The sequence below is a fragment of the Pogona vitticeps genome, chromosome 14 (genome assembly GCF_051106095.1).
Source record: "Pogona vitticeps strain Pit_001003342236 chromosome 14, PviZW2.1, whole genome shotgun sequence".
Taxonomy (NCBI): Eukaryota; Metazoa; Chordata; class Lepidosauria; order Squamata; family Agamidae; genus Pogona; species Pogona vitticeps.
Genome location: NC_135796.1, coordinates 3,660,845 through 3,688,094, shown reverse-complemented (window position 1 = coordinate 3,688,094; position 27,250 = coordinate 3,660,845). Strand labels below are relative to the sequence as shown.

At 46.3% G+C, this 27,250-nt stretch overlaps 1 protein-coding gene across 1 annotated transcript in view; it reads right to left on the bottom strand.

Moving 5' to 3' along the window:
- Window positions 1-10,429: 10,429 nt before the first annotated feature.
- The window catches only part of CABP7 (calcium binding protein 7), a 77,442-nt gene continuing 60,621 nt past the window's right edge, over window positions 10,430-27,250 (bottom strand). The window contains exons 2-5 of the mRNA XM_020800841.3: window positions 25,319-25,462; window positions 18,500-18,612; window positions 13,076-13,229; window positions 10,430-11,963 (exon numbers count right to left, since the gene is read on the bottom strand). Of these exons, the coding sequence (XP_020656500.1) occupies window positions 11,836-11,963; window positions 13,076-13,229; window positions 18,500-18,612; window positions 25,319-25,462 (539 nt within the window). The 3' untranslated portion in view covers window positions 10,430-11,835. The remainder of the gene's footprint in view (window positions 11,964-13,075; window positions 13,230-18,499; window positions 18,613-25,318; window positions 25,463-27,250) is intronic.

Below are 27,250 nucleotides of genomic sequence, written 5' to 3'. Positions count from 1 at the left end.
AAGTATAGCGCTTGATCTTCCTCGTTTTTCAGCATCCACACTGGGCTTGGAAGCGATCGCCTGTGGATACTGCAGTCCGACCGTATTTCAAAAAAGGTAACTTGCAGCCCCAAGCAATATCTAGGGGGGAACAGGAGGGCATCAACAGGTGAAACAGCGACTGCCAAAGGACCCATCATTTTGGGGATGACCGATCATCCCGGCTGGAATTACATCAAGTCTGCCCATGACCCCTGACCCATCGAGTCGCCATTCTCCTGGGGAACAGAATTCAATTGCCCCCGCGGTAGCTTAAAACCGTTGGTCAAATTGACAACAAGTTCCATTATGGTGGAAATTGTAATTATTTGTGATAAAGGTATTGTGGCCTTGTGGGTTTTTGAGGGGAATTTTTTTTTTCAAATTTTACACCCTTCTCTTATCAACCCTAAGTGTCAAAGGGAGACTTCTTAAGCTTTGCTTTTTAATTTTTAATTTTAAATTATTTTTAAATAACCTTGCTGGATAGCTCACAGTGAGTTAGGTCTCTGGCTGTGGAGCCAGAGGTCTGGGGGTTCAATTCTCCGCTGTGCTTCCGGAGAGAAAAGAGTGAGGCTGTGAGGCCATGGGAAAACTTCACAGTCCCAGGGAAACCTGTAAGTAGAAGGGAGTGGAAAACCACTTCTGATTAATATATACCAAGAACATCCTTTAAAGCGGTCATTCTCAACCTTTTGTTTCTTTTGGACACGGCTGCAAATACCTTATGAAAGAAATATAGGCCGAATCAGGATTGTGTTAAGTCACATAACAAATCTTCAAAGGTGGTGTATGAAGAATTGCTTCCAATCTGTGGCCCCCTTCAAATTTGACAGGGCCCCCAGGGGAACCATCTCCCCCCCAAGAATGGTTGCTTTAAAGGGCTAGAACTGACTTGTCATTATTAATTTTATATTTTTGTATATTTAGAAAGGCTGTGCATTTCCAATATGCAAGAACTGTGTTGGAAACTAAGATCGTGGCCACTGGTCCCATCACCTCCTGGGAAATAGAAGGGGAAGATATGGAGGCTGTGACAGATTTTACTTTCCTGGGCTCCATGATCACTGCAGATGGTGACAGCAGCCACGAAATTAAAAGATACCTGCTTCTTGGGAGGAAAGTGATGACAAACCTCGATAGCATCTTAAAAAGCAGAGACATCACCTTGCCGACAAAGGTCCACACAGTCAAAGCTATGGTTTTTCCTGTAGTGATGTATGGAAGTGAGAGCTGGACCATAAAGAAGGCTGACCGCCGAAGAATTGATGCTTTTGAATTGTGGTGCTGGAGGAGGCTCTTGAGAGTCCCCTGGACTGCAAGGAGAACAAACCTATCCATTCTGAAGGAAATCAACCTTGAGTGCTCACTGGAAGGACAGATCCTGAAGCTGAGGCTCCAACACTTTGGCCATCTCATGAGAAGAGAAGACTCTCTGGAAAAGACCCTGATGTTGGGAAAGTGTGAAGGCAAGAGGAGAAGGGGACGACAAAGGACGAGATGGATGGACAGGGTCACCGAAGCGACCAACATGATTTTGACTCAACTCCGGGAGGCTGTGGAAGACAGGAGGGCCTGGCGTGCTCTCGTCCATGGGGTCACGAAGAGTCGGATGCAACTAAACGACTAAACAACAAGAAGAAGTGTTGGAAATACTTCCTGGCATGGGTACAATAACAGAACTGGCCACTAGAGGGAAGCAGAGACCATTTCCTTGACCTTGTCCTTACCTGTGGAGGAACACAAAACTAAGTTTATGAAAGAGGTTGTGCTTTTCAAGGCTGGCTGGTGACCAAGATGTAATGAGTTCCTCCTCTCTCTTTTTTTTAAAATAGCAATTCAAGCTCTGGGACTGTATTAATTTTTGAAAACTGCTCATCTCAGGGGTATATGTGACCCATAATATGGTTGTCTGGGGAAAAAGCTTCAGTGCCAAGAGGATCTGCAAAATTCCAGTGTTTGCAGAGCATCCCCTTTATTGACCCCCCCATCTCTTCTCCTCTCAGCCCCCCCCCCCACCCTGGCCCTTAGAAATAGTTGCAGAGCATCCTTTCCTCCCGCAAATTTGCATGTCATTTTCCATGTCTGGAATGCTCTTAAGCTTACTGAACTCGGCTTTGGAGGGGAAAAAGAGAGAGATAAAAAGACCGAGATCTGTATCTGTTATCTTAGCAGGAGGAAACTGAAGACTGGCCAAGGCAATCAGACATGATAAGACAGAGGAGGAGGAGAAAGCAGACATGCTGTTAGAGCATCTATTAATCAGACGAAGGGGTCCGCAGCACGAGGAATGTCATTTGGGGCTAATAAAGACAAAGAGCTGGGATTCTGGAGTCCATTACACAAGGCATCATCATCATCATCAGTCATCATCTATAGTAATAAAAGAGCCTGTCTGTCTTAAAAAATATATAGTTCCAATATCATGGATATTGCACCTGCAAAATTTGTACCTTTCAAATCCGGAGAAGGGTTCAGTGGAACTCAAAAGCTCACGTTTTCCATGCCATTTTAGCGATGCATCACTTGCTTGTGTGGTGGGGAAGAGGGCGGGCAGGGAAACGTTGTCTGTCTGATTCAGGAAAAACAGCAGTGAGAGAGCCCTGTGGCATCCGGAAGGCTACAAAATATTAGTCGGCGTGAGTGGTTGTAAGGTGGCGTTCACTTACGTGCCTTCAGCCTGCAATTCATGAAAGCCCATGTAAAACCTGTTAGCCTCTAAGGAGCTTTTGCTGTTGTTTTAACCCTGAATGATGTTCCTAATTGAGGAAAGGATTTCTGCACTCGTCTTCAATCTTAAAGCAGAAGTAGCCACGGAGAACAAAACCAGCACACCTCGCTGAATGGATGAAGAGTGTCTCCACCAGAAACAAGTCTCTGGCCACTCACTAGACTTTGAAGGGAAGAAGGAAGATCGAATAATGCTCAAGTAAAATGGGATTGCTTGGATGCAGGACAAACTTTCTGTGACTGTGGAGAAATTCAATCAATGCAGCACTTCTGTGCCTGCCATTTATGCCCCACCGCGTGTACAAAAGAAGATTTAGCAAATGGCTAAGATAATGCTATCGAAGTAGTCTGCTTCCAGTCCAAAATAGTTATCTTAACATTTTAATTTGATTTTTAATTTTACTTAATATTTCATATTTGTTCATAATTTAAAATTGTGCAGTGCTCTGATACTAATCAAGAAAGATGTTCCTAACCCACGGTGTTGGCGAATGACGGTGACCCACAGCATCCTTGGGCCATGGTTGCCTAACTTTTAGAGAGCTTGGCTAAACTCCCAGAATGCTCCAGCAGGCAGGCGGCCATGTTGAAGAGGGATCTCTGAGAGCCGTCCTGGGGGAAACGAGCTTCTTGAAGCTCTGATGGGGGCGAAAGAAATCCCGCCGCCTCCCAAATATTTCACTCTGCAGGACCTTATACCACCTGGATGTTTCTATCCAATATTTATCAGAAATTGGACCCCCCATTCTTCAGAAAAGGCAGGAATTATAAAGAGAGAGAAGGATGTGGAGGACAAACGGAGAAGGTGATGATGCTGATGCTTCTGTTGTTGTTACATGCCCTAACAACTGCCCTTTTAGCAAGTCAATCCATCTCAAACTTGGCTTTCCTCTTATCCTGCTGCTTTTCACCTTTCCCAGCAAGATTGGGTGGAGTCAAACTGCCTTCTCAGGATGTGCCCAAAGGAGCACAGCCTCAGTTTCCTCATTTTTGCCTCCAGAAAGTGTTTAGGCTGGATTCGATCTCAGACCCACTGGTTCGTCTTTCTGGCATCCTCAAAAGCTCTCCTCCAGCAACAACATTTCAAATGAATCCATTTTATTTTCGTAACTGTCCAGCTTTCACACCCATTAGGGAAAGGCAAAAGATTCGTGGAGCCGATCCCGGCTTTATTTATTATTTTAATCTGTTCCCCATTAAAAATGCATCATTGGGAGAATTAAAAGGAGAACGATCCATTAGGCCGAAAGAGGAGGTGTCTTTCTGCAGTATAGATAACGCTTGACAGGTCTTTTACATAAGCAGCCCATTAGGCTCATTAGCGCATTTGTCTCCCTTGTTTGTGGAGGTAAAATTATAGCTGAGCCTCCGTGTTCAGCCAAGGACAAAGGGGGAATTCTCTGATCTTGGTTACACCAGAGGAACGGCCTTGGTTACAACAGGCCACCTCTTACATCAGCTGCAGCTCAGCAGCGAAATGAATCAAGTTAAAGCCATCCAAAGCCCTCAGTGAGTCCCATGGAACATCGTCTGCCTGTAAGGTTAAGTGTGGCTCTCATGTGTGTTTTGCTGCTGTGGGAGAATTTTGGATCAGATTACAGCCGAGGGACATCAGAAAATCCAGAACTTGGAAATGGGGTACATACTTGGCTGTCAATACCCTAAACCTGTCAGTCGATTTCTTTAGACTTTTGGAAATGTCCATGGCCAACTTGAATGTTGACTTTGTGCAATTGTTTTGTGCATTTGTGCATTTGTGCATTTGTGCAGTTGATTCTTGCCAGGGATTTCTAGGTAGAAGGGATTTAGCATCCCCTTGTTCTGGGTGTGTGTGTGTGCCCTGGGACGGTGCAGCTTGCCCAAGGCTACCCAGACCGGGCTCTTTTCCTCTTTGGGAAGCATTGTTGGAAAATGAATCTCCATCTGCTGACTTTTAGGCAGATACATAACCCAGGCTGCAGCCCAGACACTGGGAAAAATAGAAATGCTGTGTGTTTTGGGCAGGCTGATTTGATTTCCCCCCACCCTTTGAGCACACCATTCAAAGGGAAATTAGAATCAGCCCACAGTTTCCCCACCCCAATTTTTCCCCTCCATCACTGGGGCATCTCTTTTTAAAAAACAACAACTGCAGACCAATTCGCATCGGTTCAAACATGTGATTATTTGAAAAGCTGTCTCTCCCACTGGCTCCAGACCGATGCACCAACTTGAACCCAGGCTCGACAAGCTCTGGGTTGCTCACCAGACTGCCGAAGCAGCAGTGGTAGCCACACTGCATTGGGTTCCGGTGAGCGTGCCATGATTTGGCAGCCGATTGTGCCTGGATCGTTCTCCCTTCCCTCTACCGCTTCCTTCATTTGAGAGTCTGAGATGGTGGCAGCGAGATCGGAAGCTTGACAAGCAAAGTCCGGCACTTACTGAGCACCCCCAAGAAGAGGCTCTCCCCACTTCTTGGCTAATCAGAGGAGGAAACGACAGCAGAGAAGCATTTACAGCTTGTGAAGGCCTGCTCCAGGTGCTTCGACAGAACCCAAAACAAGGCTTCTCACCCACTTCAAATGAACAGACTCCGATTCCCCCGTGCAACTTCACAGCACGGGAAGGTGAGGGAATTCGCATTTCCCTCACTGTGTAATCTGACAGCTCTCTTGTCAGCTCAAAGACAGGAACCCCATAAAACAAGAAACCAATTTCAGCATCGGGGTAAGCCCCCCGAGCTCTTATTTTCCTCTAGGAATGTCTATGACTTGTCTGTGTCTCTGCGCTCATTCAGAAATGGGCGAGCATTATGTTTGATTCACTTTGGGAGTAAAATTTGTCAGAATATGCAAATTTCTTCAACAGTGCAATGGAGAACTAACTTTTTTTAAAAGTCTGAATGTAGGAAAGCATGATAGAGAGGTGAGCTGAATGACGTTAAACATCTTGAGCACTTCACTTTTGAGCCTCTTGTTAGATCTTTGCTGTCTTTCCTGATTTGAATCAGGGTCGCCACATCCGTTTTCTCCGCTTCTTATTTTTCTTTCTACACGGCCAATGACAGGTCGTGCAGTCTGGGGAATGGCTGCACCTGTTGGATTGGGCCGGTGTAGTCGTGCGAGTGTTTCCTTTGGATCTGCTTTTGGTAAGACTTTTTGAGGAACGTCCGTTTGAGCCAGAGCAGGTACATCCCCTGAGTGTATTTCTGTGCCATGTGAACTCTGCTACCTTGTTCAGAGAACAAGGGCCACAAAGTGAAGGAAGAATTCCCACCCCCTGGCCTTCTTTTCAATTTGTCTTTGGAAAGAAAAATAGACCAGGTGTCCTTCTGAGCCCCATTTCAGAAAAGCAGCTCAGAAGGACGCCACGGCTGATGCCATTGGGAACTTGCCATCGTTTGCTGTGGTCCACACAGTCAAAGTCTGAATTACACTCTTTTAGGGGGTGAGTGGGATTTAAAACACGAAATCCTGAGTTTGGAAAAGTTACATCTTTGAACTCCAACTCCCAGAATCCTCCAGCCATCATAGCCACAAAGTACCTTTTCCAAGCAGTGATAAAAATTCTAAGAATGAATTGATGTTATGTGGTTTGGGTTATATATATATATATATATATATATAGAAAAGATAAAATGGAGAAGCTCAGAGCCCAGCCTTAACATGGGGACAAAGGGAGGATTTCCGCTCAACTACTCACATGCAAAGACACCAACCTCTACTTTCAGGTTTTTGTAACCTCGCATGCTGCCTCTATTTGTTATGGCTGGGAGGGTCCTTTCTGGGTTGGGGTGACTGTCAATCTATCCAGCAGTAGCCAATCATTCCTTCTCTGCCTATGAATTCAAAAAGAGCCCCTCCTCTCTGGTCAGTGTTTTTCCCCTCTGGAGTCTGTTAAAGATTGTCGCTGAAACCAGTCACATTTGTTCAGTTTGCTGTTGAATCCATTAAACTGTAAGTAATTTAAACCTTTTATTCTTTCTCATGTTAATGTCTCGGAGTGAATTATTGAGACCGGAAGTGCCGGTTGATGAGAAACAGGAGTGGACAACTCCGAGGGACTTGAAGCTATTCTGCTTTGTGAATCCCTGCAATTCTGCTGTGCAACTAGATTAATTTAACCAAGGAACTGAAAACTCTGCAACAACCTATACAGCTGGAGTCCTGGAAAGGGAGTCCTCATCCCGCCAGAACGCAGGCAAACTGCCAATCATGTTGGCAGGTGTTTGGCAGAATAGAAACAACCGTAGAAATTATTACCGCCATCATTTAAAGTTATGGTTAATAATACACAGCAGGCAAAGATGTTTAATAATTCTTCCGAAGCATCAAAAGCAACAAAGGGCTTTGTGTTCAGAAACAAGCGGTATGATTTATCCCTCGCATTATAAATGGCGGTGTGCGATTCTCTCTGCTGACTAGAACAATGGTGTAAATTGCCGTGTCAGGAACAGTTTGAGTAGAACTAATCAACACACACACACACACACAGAGAGAGAGAGAGAGAGAGAGAGAGACGTATACTTCTCGCTACCTGAATTAAACTCCCGTGTCTTACTTTTTGAAGTACATCTTCAAAGTACATCTTTATCTAGCCTTCCTCAACATACGGTGGTGCACTACAACTCTGGAGACCTGGGTTCGAATCCTCGCTTGGCCATGGAAACCCACGGGGGGGGGAGGAGAGGAACTGGCAAAACCGCTCCTTAAATACCTCACTTATCTTGAAAGCCCTATTAGGGTCACTAGAAGTCTGCTGACAGCACCTAACTAGCTCACAACATCTTGACAAATTGCTTCAACTGAGTTGTACCCACTGCTTGGAAAATGTACCTCTGAGCAGGGCCCAGAATTCCCCAGCCCGTATGTTCTGGGAGCTGACCTCTGAACAGATCATTTTTCAAATTCCTGGTACAGCTTAGATACAGTTGAGGAATAAAAAGCCAAGGCATGAGGCAAATGTGTGGCCTTTCAGACTTGACAAGAGGTCCGGCTGTGATCTCGACCAAATATCGGGGTTCTTACAAAGGCAAAGGGAGACAGAGTTGGCACAAGGATGGCCAGAGGGTGGGCAGAGCCGGGCGATGGTCAGACGCCAAAAAGGTTCAAGAGAAAGCCGGTGCCACCTAGCAGTTCGTGTGTCGTGCAGATGGTCTTAGGGGTGAACAGGAGAGATTACTCTGCTGTAGACCCTCTAGACAGCTGCCATGGATGTCCCCAACATTCAGGCTGCCTTGTAACGTAAAGCTTGGCATCCCTTTGGGGCGGCCAACAGGAAGCGTTGAACAGATTTCATAGCACACACTGAAGTTCTTTAGGAATTAAGTGCTCGCCATCATACCTGAGATGACCCATTGGATTACATGAGCATTGTCTTATCTCTGCGAGATGTAGATGCATGTGTACAGGATTCGGCCTCAGCAGATTGTGCTCGCCATGCTCTGAACAACCTTGCTCGTGGATGCAAAAGCTGCCTTGTGGAAGAGCTAAGAGCTGGTTGAGCTTTTCTCCCTATCTGGCTCCATTCTTTGTCAGTGCTTTACATTGAAAAAAAAAAATCCTTCCCTCTTCCGCCCACCTTTGTTCCCAAGGTCGAAGTGGTGGTTGCCATCCGTTATGTAGTTAGAATGGCGCAATGTACACTCAAGTGGAAGTTTGGGGACATCCCCAGCCCTGCAGAAAAACAAGCAATAGTTAAAGCTGGTGGAGGTTCATGACTCTGATTTCATGGGGGCAGAGAATCCGCTCAGGGTTTTAGTATGAATTTCAAAGGTGTTTTCTGAAATGTGGAGGCTGGCTTTAGGAGGAGGAAAGACAGAAAACCTGGAAGGGGCCTGCATGGAATGGACAGGAGTGTTGCAAGCGACCTTGCACCGTATTTGCGAGATTCCCCTGCAAGGAAGATTTTTGTACATTTGGAACTTTTTACCTGCCTACTGTTTTTCATCCTCCTGCTAATTTCTTCCTCAGAAATGAGACCTGCCAATTGCAGGTCCCTCCTTTAGTTTTCCTCCTGTTGTCTCAGAGTGAGCTATTGAGACTGTCAGTGCCTGTTGATAAGGGAAAAGGGTTGAACTATTCTGGGGAAACTTGAAGCTATTCTGCTCTGTGCATCCTTGCAGTTCTGCAGTGCAAAGCTAGAGGAATGGAACCAAAAATTTCAAAACTCTTGAGACAAAGCCAGGCAGGAGTTAGAACCATCTCACACACACTTTACCAAAACAGAGGACACAAAAAGGATGCAGATTTGCATAAAATTGGCATATGCTCATTTATAGATATAGATGCAAATTTAGACAGAATGACTATAATTTAAATAGAAACACAAGACATTGCACTGTAGCAGAGTGTGACCGGGTGACCTGTATATGTACCTGATGGCTCCATCGGCTGTCCGGGTCCTGCTGAGTCTTGATGGGCACCTTTAAGGCTCTTGAGCTATTTTCCACATGGGGTCTTCAGACTGGCCTGGGGCAGGCCAGCCTTTCAAATAGACAATGCCCACAGCTAAGATCATGGAGAGAAACCTTTGGGCTTTCCAGATATTTTAAACTTCAGCTGCCACTAGCTCCCACCAACAAGGCCAGCGATAAAGGGTTATGGAAGGTGACATCACCCAGTGGCAAAGGCAAAAGTCAGTAAATTCTGAAATACAGGACTCTCTGTCTGGAACGTATGACATCTAGTCATTGCAGTTTTGGAACATTCAGTCCAGTGTTCCTCTTCCACAGATGCAGAGCAGAGGGGTAATCGCACAAATGTTTCTCCTCCCAGATCCAGCCAGCTCCCTCTTGCATGCCTGGTCTCGTGCTGGTCACGCGACCGGTCTCAGGACTGAGCATGCAACAGGGAGCCTGCCAGAGTAGCTGGAATACTTATGCGAATCTCTTCCACGCCGTGCTCATCAAACAGCATCCTGGCCTAAACATTTCATCTGATATGTCAAGTGTAATCAAGAGCTCTCTCTTGGCCTAAAGATTTAAACTTAAACTTCGGAAAACATTAAAACCTTTGCCATAGGAGATATTTAGCAGGGTCAGGGAGAGCCAGTCCCTCTTCCGGCAGCAAAAGGATAATCAAAATTGACTAAACAATGAATCATAATTGATTAAACAACTGACCATTTGCTGCTCTCTCAAGATATCCCAGATCTGAATGGTAGGGCCAGCTGTAGAGTCCTTTTTCTGTTGCTATGGAGGGTTATTCTTGTTATTGTGGTTTAAAATCCATCCGGACAACTGGTCAAAAATCTCCCACACTCTCTTTCTTTTTTGAGCCTCTGAACTCTGTCTTGTGAAGATGAAATGAGGGCATAACTTATACGGACATTGATTCATTGGGGGGGGGGGAAGACCCTTGAGAAAAACCTGCTTTGGACAACTTCTGGCCTGATTCTCTCGCAAAAGGGACTTAAAGAAATATTGGAACATATTAACAAAGGGCTAACCAGGAGACAAACAGAAATCATTCTGGTTAAAATGTTTCTAAATCCACCTGAATCTTTTTCAATAGTAGAACGAGCAGGTCTACAGAGTCATCAACATAGTCTAAGATTCTTTCTTTCTTTCTTTCTTTCTTTCTTTCTTTCTTTCTTTCTTTCTTTCTTTCTTTCTTTCTTTCGTTCTTTCGTTCTTTCGTTTGTTCTTTCTTTCTTTCTTTCTTTCTTTCTTTCTTTCTTTCGTTCTTTCGTTCTTTCGTTCTTTCTTTCTCCCTTCAAGATTTGACTCTGCGGCACAAAATACATTCATGGACAGAAAGCACAAGAATAGCAATAATCTCTTCCCAGTCTAGCCACAGTAGAACGAGAACCGACAGTTTTCAGGTTAAACGGTGGACAAATTCAAATTAGAAATAAGGCACAATTATTATCATCGTCGCTTTTTAACCCTTCCTTTTTCAAACAGGGGACATGGTTCACCGTTGGGCCAGGCCATCCAGGGAAGGAACTTAATTCCCCATCGCTCAGAAGTCTCCACCTCAAGACAAGATTGGGTCGTAAGAGAGAGAGATTTCAGCCGAGCCAGATAACATTATACTGGGCTTCACAGAAGGGAATTTACAAGGTGGCTGACTTCATGATTTGAGTCGTGCCCTTTGGCTTTTTATGTACATTATGGTGGCATCATGAGAAGATGTTACAGGGCACAATGGAGGTGGAGTCTTTGACATCTCCTGGAACATTCTGGCCCAGCGCCCCTTAGAGGAAGAGTTTTACCCGCCTGGCATGGCTTCCCGTGAGAATATCCACATGCAACGAGGAAGGGAACAGCCACCGAGGCCACGCCAGAGAGGGCTTCTCCCCGAGGAAAGCCAACATTTGGCTGGTGCCTTCCATCCAAACAACCCCAGATCTGTGTCCAGCAGGTCCTAAGAAGCCCCCGCCCTCCCCGATCAGTCGGGAGGCCAGGGGAGACGGAAAGAAAAATGCATAGATGCTGGAAAGAACCTGCCGGGGGGAAGTCGGATGTGGATACGAACAGCCACGTGGTTTGCACCCAGCCCTTTTCGTGTGGGTTGATGTTCATGCAACGCCTGAATCCTGGATAGAAAATCCCGACGCATGTGTATTGCTTAACGGATTATTCGGTTTATCATAAATATATATATATTTTATATATATATATATAACATTTTATATATTTTATAGGATTCTAATATCCGATTATAAAAGCACAGAGTATTGCATCACTCAGATGAGGAGGTGAGGGTGGGAAAGGGGGGGGGGGTTAGGAGGAGATCTCCATGCACTGTGCCATGCTTTTAAAGTTGAGTTTAAAAGTTCCACCATGCTTTAAAACTTCTCTAGCTGGGCCACGTGGGGCCCCACCCTGGGAAAGCCACGCTTGTCTCCTGAAAAGACAGCCGCCTCTCCAGCAAGAGGAAAGGGGGTGGCCCCTCCCAGAGAAGGAATGGTGAATTTATGGGGATGTGCAGGAGTTTTGGCTGCAGAGGGGTTACAGTTTCCCTCCCTCCACCCAACCCAGCCCTCGTGGCTATCGGTATTTATAGGTATGTATGGTGAGTTTTCTCCATGTGTTCAGGAAAGTCCATGGATCTGTTTGCCTCTCTATCCCTCCGTCCGTCCGTCCATCCATCTCTTGCGGAGCTACTTCATTCCACTTCGCAGCACCTGGTTGGCGGCAATCAGCATGACGCTGATGATGAACGCAATGGCGAAGGCGCAGATGAGGCTCTTCCGGACACACGTCTGTCGGATCTGTTGGTTTGAACAGGCTGAGAAGGAACGCAGGAGGGAGGAGAGCAGGAAGGGTGAGGAGATGAGTGTGCAGGAAAGACAGATTCGGGACAAACCAAGGGGGAGAAAAAGAATGGACATGGTCAGCGATCTTTTCTTTCGCTCTTCTCTGAGAGCTTTCTACTCTGGGAGTCTCATCTTCCGGCACTATCTCTTGTTTCATTTTCAACTCCCTCATCATAGGGTTTTCATGATAAAGAAAGTTCAGCAGGGGTTTATCATGGTTACCTTCTGCGCAATACCAACAAAAGTTTGCTAACTCCACCGCCATCACCTTCTGCTACCCCTGAATGTGGCACTTTGTAATAATAGTACAGCTTTGTAAGAATTCGAGAAAAGGAATAGCTTCATCTCTCAGTTCTCAAATTCTTCAGGTCTTGAAGGCCAGAACCCACTTAATCTATGGGTCTACCCCCCCACACCCCACCTGAAGCATCAGCCCCTGCAAACATTTGGATCAACCCTGGATTGCAATGACTTTTCATGCATGGATGCTGTTTGATCAAACGATCAGACCATGGAAGACCATTGCCACTGTTCCAAAATGCTCCTTTCCAGGTTTTTCCTATGACTAACAAAATCCAAATCTAATTAACAACAACACCAAAAACTACATTATGCAAAACACCAAAAACTACATTATGCAAAACCAAACTGTAATAATTAGGCCTCACTTTTGTAAATGGGTTCACCCAAATTTTCTCCGGGAAGATATTAGACCACACTAGAAACACTGGAACACCTTCTCCAGTATTGTACCCTGAAGCCTGATGAACTGTGCTGATAATGAGGCAGTGAATCCCATTAGATTGTCAGTCTAGACCTTAAGCCTTATAGGAGCTATCCAAGGTCCTGAATGTGAATATACATTCAGGACCTTGGATAGCTCCTATAAGGCTTGCGGTCTAGACTGAAACTCTAATAGGATTCACTCTAATGAAACTCTAATGGGATTTAAATATATATATATATTTAAAGGGAAGGGAACTTTGCTAGCTCTTGTAATGTTCAGACTAAAACCCAAAAGTCTTATAGGAGCAAATCCTGTGCCCCCCCCCAAGGATCTGCAGTTTGACCAAGGTTCCCTTACTTTCCACATCCACCGGACACTCCTCTGTGTTCTCCATGTGGCTCTCCTCCTCCGTCATGATGATGTTCTCAATGTCCTTCATGGAGAGGTGCTCACAGAAGGTGTCGTACAACAGCCGCTTCAGCTCATCCACCGTCAGCTTCTGCATATCGCACTGCAGAAGAAGAAGAAGAAGAAGCCGTAGCAGCGTTGCAGGATGGCCACAAGCTCTGATGCCATTATAGGTTACACTTGGCTGAGCCAGGCTCATGCACGCATGCACACACTGCTCGGCACACAACGTGTGTTAGTAGCTCTGGGACACAATATGTTAGAGCCAGCATCGTCACCCGTAGCTTTCCCCTGTAAATGTCCTGTGTTTCTAATTCTTGCCTCTTCCAAGTTTTGGGAGTCTGGTTCCTCTCCATCTTTACAACTTCTTAGTCTCCTGGGGCGAACAGCCATCGCCTCCAGGGGAGCAATGAACTGCTCGGTGTGCAGGCACTGCCAATCTAAGGACATGAATCTCACAACCACTTGGCCTCCGTGAGCAAATGAGAGGGAAAAAAAGGGACTTCTCAGATGTTTTGTGGGTTATTTTTCTTTCCCAGAAAGAGTACCCATTGGCACCTGATAACAACAATTTCTGCACTCTGTGGTATCTTTCTTGTACACGATTCCCTGGAAACGCCAGCAAAGGCTCAGATAAAAACTGACAGTATGTCAATAAATGGGATAAATGAAACTGAGCTAGCTGCTCTTTTTCATGGGGATGTTAGCAAATCTTGCTGGCGCAAGGAAGAATCTAGGAGTCTCAACCTGGCAAGACTCCATAAATCACTGGCATTCCTAGTGTTTTTCATATTGTCACTGATCTTACTTTTACACCATTTGGCACAGCTGCCATAGCGCTGCACACGATTTCCACAGCACTTTGGTTGCGTCTGCCTAACCACCGAGCTTCGCAAGGAAAAGCAGTTCCAGATAAGTTCACCTCTTACGATAGGAAAAGAAGCCAGCAGAAATGGGATATTTTTTAAAAAATTGGACCTCAAATCCCATAACCCTCTCTTTTGAGAGTTCTTCCTGCCTTGGACACAGCTTACAGCCACCAAAATGTGGCTCACCTGGGAGAAAGGCCTCAACAGGAAGGCTTTGAGACTTTGCTAGGCCGAGCTTGGCCTAACTTCCTGTTCTGCCCCGGGGCTTGTTGAGAACTTCCTTTCTGAACAGGAAGCTAGGAGGATCTAGGCCTAGCTAACCCTCAAAGCCTTCAATGGAGGCCTTTTCTCCCACATGAGCCACGTTTAGGTGTCCGTAAGGTGTGTTTAAGTCAGGTGGGCCTCCCAGAGTGAGGAATTATGGGAATCGTAGTCTGAGAAAATTCTATCCGCAGGCGCCAGGGTCATCTAGGAATGCTGAGTAGGGCTACAACTTAGAGCATATAAGAGAAGACACTGCTATCTCAAGGACCACGTCTCCCTTTATGAGCCTGCCTGGGTGTTGAGATCGCCAGGAGAGGCCTTTCTCTTGGTCCCACCACCTTCCCAGGGACGTTTAGTGGAGATGCAGGAGAGAGCTTTCTCTGTGGCTGCTCTTAGACTTTGGAACTCCCTCCCACTGGAAGCTAGTCTGGCCCCATCTCGGCTGTCCTTCCTCAAGGAGACAAATAAGGCCTTTCTCTTCAGGCAAACTTTCCCCTGAGGGACTAGTTGCCTGAGTGCGGGTTTTTACATGGATTTTCACGCATTACTGCTTTGAATATTATTATTGCTTTTTTTTCCAGCATTTCTCAGAGTGGTGTGGGTTTGTTTCTTTTTAATATGTGGATACTTATTGTTCTTAGCTTTAAATATTATCTTTCAAGGATGTAAGTGGCCTTGGTCCTTTTTAATGAGAAAGCAGGATAGTCTTCAAAAAAATATAATTAAAATAAATAAATAGAGCTTCATTTTCCATTCCCAATTTCCATGGACCTCGTCTACCTCTTTTTCAAAAGAGTGAATTAATTCTAGGGTCCCTCCCCTGCAGAGGGCTACTTTAATAATAATAATAATAATAATAATAATAATAATAATAATAATAATAATAATAATAATAATAATAATAATAATAATAATAATAATAATAATAATAATAATAATAATAATAATAATAATAGTCATCATCATCATCATCATCATCGAGTGCTGTCAAGTCAATTCTGGCTTATAGCAACCCTTTCCAGGGTTATCCAGGCATAGAGTACTAAGAAGTGGTTTCCCCTTTCCTTCCTCTGGGGGCGCTGTGGGACTGTGCAGCTGGCCCAAGGCCACCCAGGCTGGCTCTTCTCCCAGGAGGCAGAAGCGGGGAATCGAACTCCCAACCTCTGGCTCCACAGCCGGATACCTAAACCACTGAGCTATCCAGCCGGCCCATGACTTTAGATTTTCAAAAGAAGTGGAGGCACTGAAATGGCAGGAAAAGGACCATTGGACCATCAGAGATGTGGTTGTGTGATTGTCCATTTTTTAAAATCATCCTCCGCCCCCCCCCCCCCCGCAACAAAGGGAGAGAGCAGGTATCATGGCCGTTGACTCGTTTGTGTTGCTATGCAGCAAAGGATGTAGAAAGTACTGTTTTTCATGCGACAGGTTTGCAACGTATGTGCCTGGACCATCTGGAACGTTTTGAAGCCCCAAGAAAGGGGGAGGCTACGGAGGGTTCAGAGGGACCAGCTTATGCCTCACAGGGGTCAGCCCGTCAGGTTAACTGGAGGGTCTTAAATTACCAGCAAGAGATTTCTTTCTGTGTCTTGATTCTTCCTCTATTTGGCTGGCCAGAGAGAGAGAGAGAGAGAGAGAGAGAGAGGACCCCCCAGGACAATGAGGGATGGATGAACACTGGCTGTGGATAGAATCAGGGCTTTAATGAACCTGACTGCAAGCAGGATGACGATTCTGTTTTACGGTGGGGGCTATAAAACAAACAAACAAAAACTTATATGCATTTCCTTATTTCTTTTACCACGTTTGTATTTTTTTAAAATGGTGTCTAGCCTCTATGATTATTCTGTCTTGGATTAACCTTTTTTTAAAAAATGTTTTGAATGCGCTGCAGTGCCTTCCTTGGAAAGGGTCATAAAAGTTCGAGATGTCTGCCTGACCCGTTGCTCCTTTGCTTGGTTCACCTACCAGACTGCCCCCCAGTTCAAGAAGGGCCTTTAGGCTCAGAATCCTTTCTGGTTTTTTTCCTTTTGCTTATTCCAGTGCTCAAACCCACCATCTGGGTAAGCACGGAGTTCTTTCATCTTGGAGGAATGGAGGACGCTTAAAGGGTGGCAGCCCCGTGGTATAAAAGGGAGTCCCTCTGCTAGCTATTCAAAAAGAATGTGTGTGGAGTGGGATGGGGTGAAAGAATAAGCTTTGGGGTGGGGGTCCCCTGGGAACACCCTGGGATGCTCAGCAGGCACTTGTGGCCTGGCCTGCATCCTTCCTATACCTGCGTTTTGGCCTTCTATCGAGAAGATTTTTTTAAAAGGCCATTTTGCTGATCCAGAAGGAGGACCAGCCTCTTAGCGATAGACTGGAGCTTGGAATGGCTAGTTGAAGGACTACATAGAAGTACAGTAGGACCACTGTATTCGTGGGGTCAGTACCCGCAGTTTCACTTAGCCACTGCCTGGAAAAAATTGGGAAAAAGTAGGGGAAAAAATTTAAACCCCAGAAATACATGTTCCCAAGGTGTATTACCTAGACTGAACACTAGATGGAACCAGAGACTATGCTATATAACAGGTGGCTTAATGAAAATTCAATTGTAGCCAAGAGAAGCAGCTTCTGTGAGATGGAGAAGCAGCATTTGCTGGGGGTGTGCGTCAGGCGGGGGTACACAGCACTTACTGTTTTGAGAGAAGGCTCCCTTGGGAACAGGAGGAGGGCTGGGCCAGGTTTTCCTTTCTCAAGCATGCATGGACAGCAGAGAAACTGGAAGTGCTTCGCTTATCCGCTATTTCCGGCATCTGCAAGGGGGGGTGGGGGCTTGGAACCGATCTCCCGTGGATATCGGGGAGGGGGGGGTCCTACTATATGCTGCTAATAAAAGCTTCAGTGTTTCTCAAAGTCTTGAGTTAGCATGGCGAGCAGAGCTCATCCATAACCCAGAAGAGGGAGAAAAGAGAACTTGGCCGTACGCTGGAGGAAGCTCGTATTCGCTTCTGCCGCTCGAAGGGTGTCCACCAAACAGCAGCTCTTTTGACAAGGGGAAGCTTAACTCCTTTCCTCTCTGCAGACACTGTGCAAAAGAAAAGCCGGCAGAGGGGAGAAACACAGCAACAATAGCAAGGTTTGGAAGCAAAAAAAGGCTTGTCCACACTGCATGCGATGAGATGGGGGGGGGGAGTTCATCACTATTCATGAGATTTGCCCGGCGGGCTGTTTGGCTGCCATGTGGCCACAAGGTCTTGGATCTTGCGGCTGCCAGAATCACGGCTGAGGTTTTTTTGGGGTGTGTGTGTTGTGTCCTCCCACCCATGGAAGAGAGGCTTGGACGACAGCGAGTCTAAAAGGCTGAACCGGGGAGCTAGGAGCTCTGTGGTCGGGCTCCCATGAAATGTGCTGCTTGTCATGAGTTCTGCCGAAGAAGATCTGGAATCTGAGGGGTGAATTACAGCTGAGGAGAAGGCTAGGCAATCAGAATCACAGACAGCTGAATCACCACCAGATTCTCCTCCCCCAGTAGCCAGAGTAAGAGACAAGCTTCAGCAAGGACTCATGGCAAGGAGATCCGAAGCCCGCATGAATGCTTCCCATAGGAACATCAGGTCCAGCAGCCCTGAGTTTTAGCAGGATGAGGTGTTGGCTGTTGTTGCTATAAAACCTGCACCCAGATGCTGGCAAGCTTGTGGAGGCAACAAGTCAAATCTCTGGCTCATATCCACGCTCCTGACTACCTCGTTCTCTGGACCCTTGGCTTTGGACTCTGACCCTGGACTACGTTGTGTGATTTGGCTTTGAATCCTGACCTTGGATTACGGTTTGTGATTTGGCTTTGGCATTTCGATATCGGCTCTGCATTCTCTGAACGTGACACTGCTCAATTTTGGGCTAGCATCTAGACCGTGTTCTTGTTTCCTGATCTCCCTTGCAGGGGTGTTGTGAGGGCAAAGGGGAGTAGGCAGGTTCACAACCTTGAGCATCAGGGAGAGAAGGGAGGATATAAATGTAATAAATAAACCAAAAAGCCCATTAAAGAGTTCACAAGGCGGAAATGGAGCTGAAAAAAAATAATGAAGAAAGGAGACACCATTTGGGGAATCGCTGACCCTACCTCCTGTATTGCCGCAGAGGGTCCCAGTCACCAAGAAAAAGGGGAAAATCTTCAGTACAAATATCTGCAGTAAAATCAAGAAGACAGCCAAACCATCAGATTTGAGGGACGGGGTGGGGGAAACGGGTTTCTCCTTACCTTCCAGAACACAGTGTCAAAATCGGTGCCATGGAACTTCTCGGGAATGCCGGACGTGGAAAGCTTCGGGCCGAGTAACGTCACAAACTCCTCAAAGTCCACCTGTCCGTCACCTGGAGAAGACAAGTCACCACCCCAGGGGAGAATCAGCCAGGTTTGCAGGACAAGAAAAATCACACATCGCTTATTGGTGTAGAAGAAAACTGTGTGGTGGTTCTGGACACCAGCAAACCGGCTGGACCCAGATCCCTGATCTCTCCTCCAAAGAACTGGTTCAGAGACTAAAGAGTCCCCATTATCAGGGGACATGGCTCCCCATCCATCCGTTGGGAGAGGCCATCAATAACTTTGACCACAGAGAGGGGGCCCAGACTCTCTTTGAGAACCTTCTGCCTCCTCCCATCATCTGGCAAGAAGGTCAGATGGATCGGCACAACGCCCGGGTCATTATTCGTGAAGGCTGGAGTTAATTATCTCGACTGCATAGACCACATCTGATCCTGTGCATCTGATCCTGCTGCAAAAGCTTTCCCAGACAGAGTGGGCTGGGTTGAGAGGCACAGAAAGGCAGGCCCTCCGTTGTCATCATCCTGAGTTCGCTGGGGTCCAGCCTTGCTCACAGAACCACTTAGCCACCCAGTTCAAGAAGGCTTAGAGTGTCCAGACCTGCTTCACTATTCCCCACATCCTGTGCTAAGGGCAGGAGTAGGTGGCCAAAGTGGAGCAGGCTGGATCCAGTGAAGGATTGGGGTGATATCAGGTCAGGAAACCACACCATACCTCAAACAACTCTATTTGGCCCTTCCTTCCTCTCTTTAAAGTGAAAGAAAGAAAGAAGAAAGATCCTCCTTTTTGTCCTCTTCTCTCCCTCCTCTTCTTTCTGGGAGGAAGCTTTCAATGCAGTTTAACCACAGTGGTTAAACGGCAGTACTGCAGTGAAGACTCTGCTCATGGCCTGTGTTTGATCCTGGGCTCAGGTATCCGGCTCGAGGTTGATTCAACCTTCTATCCTTCCAGGATTGGTAAAATGAGTACTTGGCTCGCTGGGCAGTGTGTAGCCTGCATAATTAAACTGCAAACCACCCAAAGAGTGCTTTAAATGATATATAAACAGCACATGTTGCTCTATAACATATCAATGTTGCCTTAGAAGGCTTTTTTTAAAAAAACAACAATTGCTTCCTCTCCCCCCCCCACTCCCACCCCCCACAGAGGAGCAGGAGGAAGTTTTCAATTTCCCAGGATCATGAAGTGGCTAACATTGCCTGCTTTGGTTGAATCCCAAAGGATCACACTCCTCGGAACACAACCAACACGGAGCACAGATCCCGCTCATCTCCCCCCCCCCAAATTAGACCTGGCAGGGAGCCAAAAAAAGAAGGTGCAGGTAGTAGGCATGGATCAGAGAGGGGCTGGTTCATAATGGTCCAGACATTGCGTGGTCACTGGGAAAAGGAGCGAACCAGCCCATCCTCAGGCCAGGCGAACCCCATTTGAGCCCCGCGCTAAGTTAAAACACAGTCAGCAATGCTAGTTTCACCTCTGCTCAAGTTTCCCTATAGGATGTGTTAGACCCACTGTGTTGTCCCTTGCCAAAGGCTTTAGGAAACAAAGGTTTGGAATGGAAAGTTGGATACAGTAAAGTGGCTGCAGCATGAGGCATGTTGTGAGAAGAATTAACCCGATCCTCAAGTGTTTGTACATTTCTGAGGCCACCTGGGCATCCTGAAGAAATAAGGTCCTTTGCAAACTTTTAATGGTGAACAACTAAAATGCACAACACTCACAAACCTGCATTTGTTCTTAGGGACTAATCTACAAATCCACCCATAATAATAATAATTATGTGTTGTCAATTCTGACTTATAGTGTGACCTTTTCCAGGGTTTTCCAGGTAGAGAATACTCAGAAGTGCTTTACCCTTCCCTTCCTCTGGGGGCGCTGTGGGACTGTGCAGCTGGCCCAAGGCCACCCAGGCTGGCTCTTCTCCTGGGAGGCACAAGCGGGGAATCGAACTCCCAACCGCTGGCTCCACAGCCAGAGACCTAAACCACTGAGCTAGCCAGCCAGCTGCAAATTGTGAGACATCCCTTGAAAGTGAAAACAGCACGCATGGTTTGGGGGAAAAATGTGAAAGAACAGACAAAAACAAAAAATGGCCCCAAACATGCAAAAACATGTAGATTACAATAATGTACAGAAAAATATATACAGATTCTTTCCCCAGCGTTCTACTTTCTGGAAAAAGAGGACCTCAGACTCAGATAGTGAGACGGAATAAACTAAAGGTTGGACAAATGAGAAACGTAATACAGTGGTGCCTCGCATAACGAGTGCACCGTTTAACGACGAATCCGCATAGCGATCTGGATTGTCAATTGAACTTGGTACCTCCAACATCTGTGGGGCACTGAATCCGCACAGGGTTTTAGTCTGAACTTTAAAGAATTGTTCCAAGATGTTGCACTTATTCAGGGACAGCATTCAGCACCTGGGAAAGCTCCGGTGAAGTTCAGATTGAAATCCGGAGCAGATCCACCACCTCATGGACACAGCAGACACCCACTTTCATGGGTCCCTCCCTTTGTCTCACAGTAGGGCTGGCCAGGCGAAGACTTTCGCCTGCTCCGAAATCAGTCCTGGCAGAAGAAAGGAGATCACGCAGAAGCCCTCCCCCCCCCCCCCCCGTCTCTGGCAAGTTCAGAAGCTGTATTTTATGGAGCCGTCAATGTTTTTTTACAGCTCCAGGGACCTGACTCTTTCTCAAAGACAAATATTCTCTTTAGCAGAGTACATCAACTCTGTAATAGCTCTGGAAATGGCTGTATTAGCAGCGCATCAGCCGCGAGGGCGAGACAACCAGGCAGGCAAGCAACGGAAGGAGATAAAAGTAGAAAGGGAGAAGGGGAAAAAGTAGAGGAGGAAAAAGAAACACAATCCCTCCACCGCCTCCTCCAGCCCTCAGCCCTAAAAGGTGGCATAGTGGCATAGTCTTTTCTGCTGGGAAGGGGCCGATTTCCACCAGGGAAATGATACGGAAGAACGGGAATACCTCATCCCAAGACAGCAGTGTAATTTGTACACTCACCCACCCCCCTGCACAATTGTTGCCAGGTTAGGCTCTTTTTGTGCGTGCAAATTAAACAACGTCCAGAGATTGCTCATTTATTTGTGTGTCTGTGTGTTCATTCCTCCCTTCTCCTGCAAAAGGACCCACGCGTTTGACAGCTGGCTTTGCCCTGGTTTATTGATTTAAAAGAAAGAGGGAGCACTTTGTTTCAATTTTGTTTGTGTATAATTGTTGTGTTTTATTTAAAAGAGAGATAATAAAATACCAAAATCCAAAGGTAACATAAGATGATAAATTCTGACATGTTTGACATGGCAAATGAAAAATTAAGGCGGTCTGGTGCCATGGTCAGAGAGGAAGCTGAGAGGGTCAAAATGTCCGTTAGAGCCCCATCGAGGATACTGAGGGTCTCTGTGCCCCATTTAAGTATATATATATATTGAGGAAGTCTCTCGCTCTCTCTTTCTCTGTGTTGAGGCCCACTTTTGTTGTAGAAGATTAGAACCCATGGATGCCTGGAAACACCAGTGGCACAGATTTTGGAGAGATTTGACCGGAGTGGCCTAGAGTAGTGGAAGAGTAAAGGACACGGGGGCTGACAGTGTATCCTCCATTTTCTTCCAAATAGATCCCAAGGATGCAGGCGCAAAAAACAGACATAGCATGGTTCCCCCCCCCCAAAAAAATCAAACTGGAATGGATAAACTATAATGTAAGCATCTGTCTCTTGAAACATTTCTCTTTGCCCCAGTGGTGGAGTCCACCCCTCTGGCTCGTGGTGAGAAAGGTGAATTACTGCATCCTTCAAAGCATGGGTCTTCATAGCTTCTGAACTATTCCTTCCATCCGTGGTTCCCAATCTCGGATCCCGAGATGTTTTGGGGCTGTAACTCCCAGAAGCCTTCACTACTAGCCGTGCTGGCCAGGATTTCTGGGAAATGCTGTCCAAGATCAATCAGGGGCGACCCAAGACTGGAAACCACTGCCGTAGATGGTTGTATGTAGACTTACCCCACTGCAGTAGGATCCTCCGTATTCACAGGGGATCGGTTCCAAGGCCCTCCCCACCCCGTGGATGCTGAAAAATGCAGATTATAGCAAACACTATTTTAATAGCCAATGCTCTACATAGCATGGTCTCTGACTTCTCCCTTGCAGCCAGTTCTGGTAATTTCATCTTTAGAAAAATATATTTCTAAGATTTTTCTTTTAATAGGCTTCATATTTTCAACAGTGGATAAGTGAATTAGCGGATACTGATCTTGTCGATATGGGAGTCCTCCTGTATTTGTTTTTTTGTAATCAAAAAGTATTTGTATTGACCATCTGTTTAGAACACCCACCATCCACACGACACTCCTCTTGTCCTGCTAAGCACAGTGTCTTTCCCCCTCTGACTTTCTCCTTTTTCCCCGTTCTTCTTGGAAGTAAGGTTGATTCTCAGTATCATCTAAGTATAAACTGAGATGATACTGAGAATTAAGGAGGAGTTTAGCGCTAGGGTGCTTCCCATTTGAAGCTGATTTCCACCGGCCCAAGATCTCCCAGGCACCAGAACTGTATACAGGGCTCGGCAAACGGAGCTTTCAATGAGGGTACCCAAATTTAGAAGGTCCAAAGGTGCAAAACAGTATGTATTTTTAAAATTGTGCAACTCCTGAAGTTATTATTGATCAAAGCAACATGGTGATGGGAACAGAGGACATCGCAGGCAGAAAGCAAGCAAGAAGGGGAAGCAAGAGAAATGAAAGAAGAAAAAGAACCAGCTCAAGAAAAGGCTTTTGCAAGTGCTGAGTTGGCATAAAGTAAAGAGGATTAGAAAAAAGAAAGCAGCAGGAGGCAGGAAAAGTAGATATAGAAAGAGTCTGCTTCAGAGCCCGCTAGTATTTGATGCTGCATCGAGAACAGAAGGCACTTTTTGCTGGAGTTTTTACAACCTCGCAGGGTGATTTGAGTGACTGGGAGGGGCTTTTCTGGGTTGGGGTAACTGTCAATCTATCCAGCAGTAACCAATCATTCCTTCCCTGCCTCTCACTTCAAAGAGATCCCTGCCTCTCGGTTCAGCTGTCTTTCTCTCCTTTTAATCTGTTGAAGCACTCAGTGTCGTTAGTTTGCTGTTGATCTGTTCCCAACTGTAAGTAAAGAAAATGGCTTTTATCCTTACTACTACTAATGTCTCAGACAGAGTTGTTGAGACCATAAGTGCCAGTTAATGAGAAAAGGGTTGGACTACTTCGGAGACCTTGGATTTATTCTGCTCTGAGAATCCTGGCACGTCTGCTGTGCAGGTAAGAGGAACTGAACCAAAAATTCAGAACTCTGCGACATTTCCCATCTCCTTTAATTAGTACTTTTATTCTTTCTTCATGCCATGAATTACAAAGTTTATTTTTGGGTGCTTTCCACGCCGCCTGCATCAGGCAGACAATTTATCCATTGTACCTCTGCTTAAAACACCACCAAAGTTCTTCTTGAACTTTGCATTGATGCTAATTTTCCTCTGACAGTCCTCAATTAAGGGTGGTTAAATTGAAGTGAATCAAATAGTCTGTACCAAAGGAAGTGAAAAATGCCTCCCTCTATTCTTTCTTCTTTTGCAAGCCTTCCTTGAGATTTCTTCAGAGGCTGCAGTTTCTGTCTGTTTTGGGGGGGCTCCTTAGGAAGCGACAGCCACTCTTTTGTTTAAGCCAAGTCTGGGAGCCCACGTGTGGCACAGCAGATCCTGGATTGGGCTGGAAAGTGGAGTAGATGATTTCTAAGATCTTGTCCAGCTCTCAAAGGGCATGAGCCAGTAAGTCTGGATTCTGAAAGATTCCAGGATTTTATAAGCTTCCCCTTAAAAGGGAGAGGTCAGGGAGATGTCAGTCGAAAGTTTATTTAGGAAGGCAAAGATCAAGCCCATTGGAAAGTTATTCCATCTAAGTCCCACTGAAATTCACACTTTTTGCTGTTTCCCTAACTCGGACAGATTCATTTTGGAGATTTCCACTATGGTTGTTTGTTGGTTGTTAGTTTGCTATCGATATGCTCACAAGTGTAAATAGTGAAACATTTTGATTCTTTCTCCTACAAATGTGTCAGTGTGAGTTATTCAGACTTTAAGTGCCAGCAAATGAGAAAGGAGCGGACTAGATATATGCTGAATTCAGACACATACCCATATATATATATGTCTGAATTCAGCACATCTAGTAAAAAAGTCCTACAAAGTTTCACAGTCTGCTCTGAAAGAAGAACAGGAAGAATGGGCAAGAGGGATTTGAAGAAAAGCAAGAAAAATGGATACAGTCCATCAGCATCTGAGAGGGTCAAACAGTCCCTAGCCATAGCTTAAAAGCCACCTCACTGGATAGTGGTGGCATAGCCAAGGGGATAGTTGTGAAGCCACAAATTTGGAAGTGCAGGGGCACATTGTGTCAGTCCTCGTAACCAAGTTCTCCCATAAGGAGGGTCTAAAGACGCAGGTACCTGAAGCAGTCCATATGCGGATCTTTTGCAAAGCTAATGGCTCTTGATTGCCTTTTCCAAGACCAAATCATGCTGAACTACTTTGCAGCACACCCAGGATAGCTTGGGGCAATATATAATATTCCAGGGAAATATCTATCACTTTCCAAGCTACTGGAGGATTGCTGTATAGTCCGGGCTCATTAGAAAATGCTTGGGCTTCAATCCAGTGAGCCCCGGTTCCGCTACGCCTGTGCACTTGGACCATCGAGAGCCTACCCTTCTCCTCTAGAAAGTCTTACCGTCCATGTCCAGTCTCTGGATGATGACCTCCAACTCCACCTCATTGGGCATGTAGCCCAGGGACCGCATTGCCGTGCCAAGCTCCTGTTTGGAGATGAAGCCGTTGCCATCGCGATCAAAGACTTTGAAAGCTTCGCGGATTTCTGCAGAAGAAGAGAACAGAACGGGGGGGGGGGGGAGTGAGTCAGGAGTCTTGACCCAGAAAGGACTCATAAGTCCTGGAAATCTCTTTGCCCTACACTTCTCCTTCCTGGTCATTGTTCCTTGTTATTATTGAACTGTACCTTGGACATTCTTGGTCAGTGATCTTGAAATTCATCCCTAGGTCCTCGTTTAGAGGATGAGATACGGCCCTGATTTTTATTTCCAAATGTGGACTCGTTTAAGCTGCTTTAAATTATATACCTTGCCCGAACACATGCCTACATTAATCAAAACTACGTTTCCACCATGTTCTGCAGACATTTGGAAGGTACTGATTTTAATACAAGCACATGGAGGGGGTGAATAGACCGGGCAGCTCCAATGTCAGTGGGGCGGAGAATCCACCCCAGGTTTTCGTCCAGACTCTCCAAGGCACTAAATCTTTTTTGTAAATTGGGTTCAGCACCTCGGAGAGCTCCTATACATTTTCCTCTAAATCAGGAGATTCACAGCCCCATCCACATGGGAGCCATCCGCCTCTACAGAGGGTGGGTGGGTGGGATACTTCTCCCATCATCTGTTGACATGAAATTTCAATCGTGCCATCCAGCGGACAGACCAGGAACGGCAAACAGAGATTAGTGCATTGAATCTGGGGCCGAAACCAGAAGCCTCGCATGTCCTTACTCTACTCACACACAAACACCCAGCGGTAGAGATGGGCTTGAACAGCTGGTTTGAGGGTTTGTGCTGGTTCGTTTATCGGCAGAACGGATGCTCAGCGCTTCAAAGCCCCTCCTCCTCTGGGAGGCCTCCATTCAGAGGCAGTGCCAAGACAGGGTGGGGTAGAGAAGCCAGGCCTCCAGCTTCCGACGGGGCACCTGTCAGATCAGGTGGGGCTTCGAAGCACCAAAGACCTGTTGGGCCCTTAAACAAATTGATAGTTTTTGTCTCTCTCCCCCCCGCCAGCGGTCTGATTTTTTTAAGGCTGTCTGTTCCGATTTGGCTACACAGACGGCTCCTGCTTCCAGCTGGTGGACCACAGTGGGACTCCGGCGAAAGCAAAGCCGATCCGGCATGCTTCTTGTGGGTTTGCCCAACCTTGGTGTTCAATCGGCCATCGAATCATCTTAGATGATCTTCGACCTGCAGAGCTGGAAGGGGCCCTTTGGATCATCCAGTCCAGCCCCTGCCCAGGAGGCCCCGTGGGGGGGGATTCAAACTCCCAACCAAGACCTAAACCACTGAGCTCTCATCATCCCCATCCATAGCATCTCCCTGAAGCCTGAAGCGTGATGTATCACCGGGATCTTCTCCACCATTTCTCTGTGTTTGAGAGATGAGTGGAAACAGTTATATCCTATTTTCCTCCCACCGCGCTAGATTCTGCTGCTCCATCGCAGGAGGGTAAATGAATAATAGACGGCCTATCCATGCATAGAAGTGGCTAATCAGTCTTCGTTACCTATGGTAATGTAGTTGGCTCTCTAGTAAGAGGCACCCGCATGCTGTTGGCTTTCCAAGCTCCTTGGATCGACAGGGGGAATGGACCCCAGGATCGAGCCCTTTGCAAGTCCTGCGAGCCGGATCTCCTCAGAGGAAGGGGGGAAAAGATTTCCTGCACCCACCAGTGGAAAAACAATGACTCCCAAACTTTCCTTTACCAGCATCAGAGGGGGGTGAATAATTCCCTTTTGGACGATGACTTCCAGAATTCCCTATTAGCATGGCTGGCCATGTTCTGGGAATTGCTGTCCATGAAATAAATTTCTCCCAGGACTAAAGGC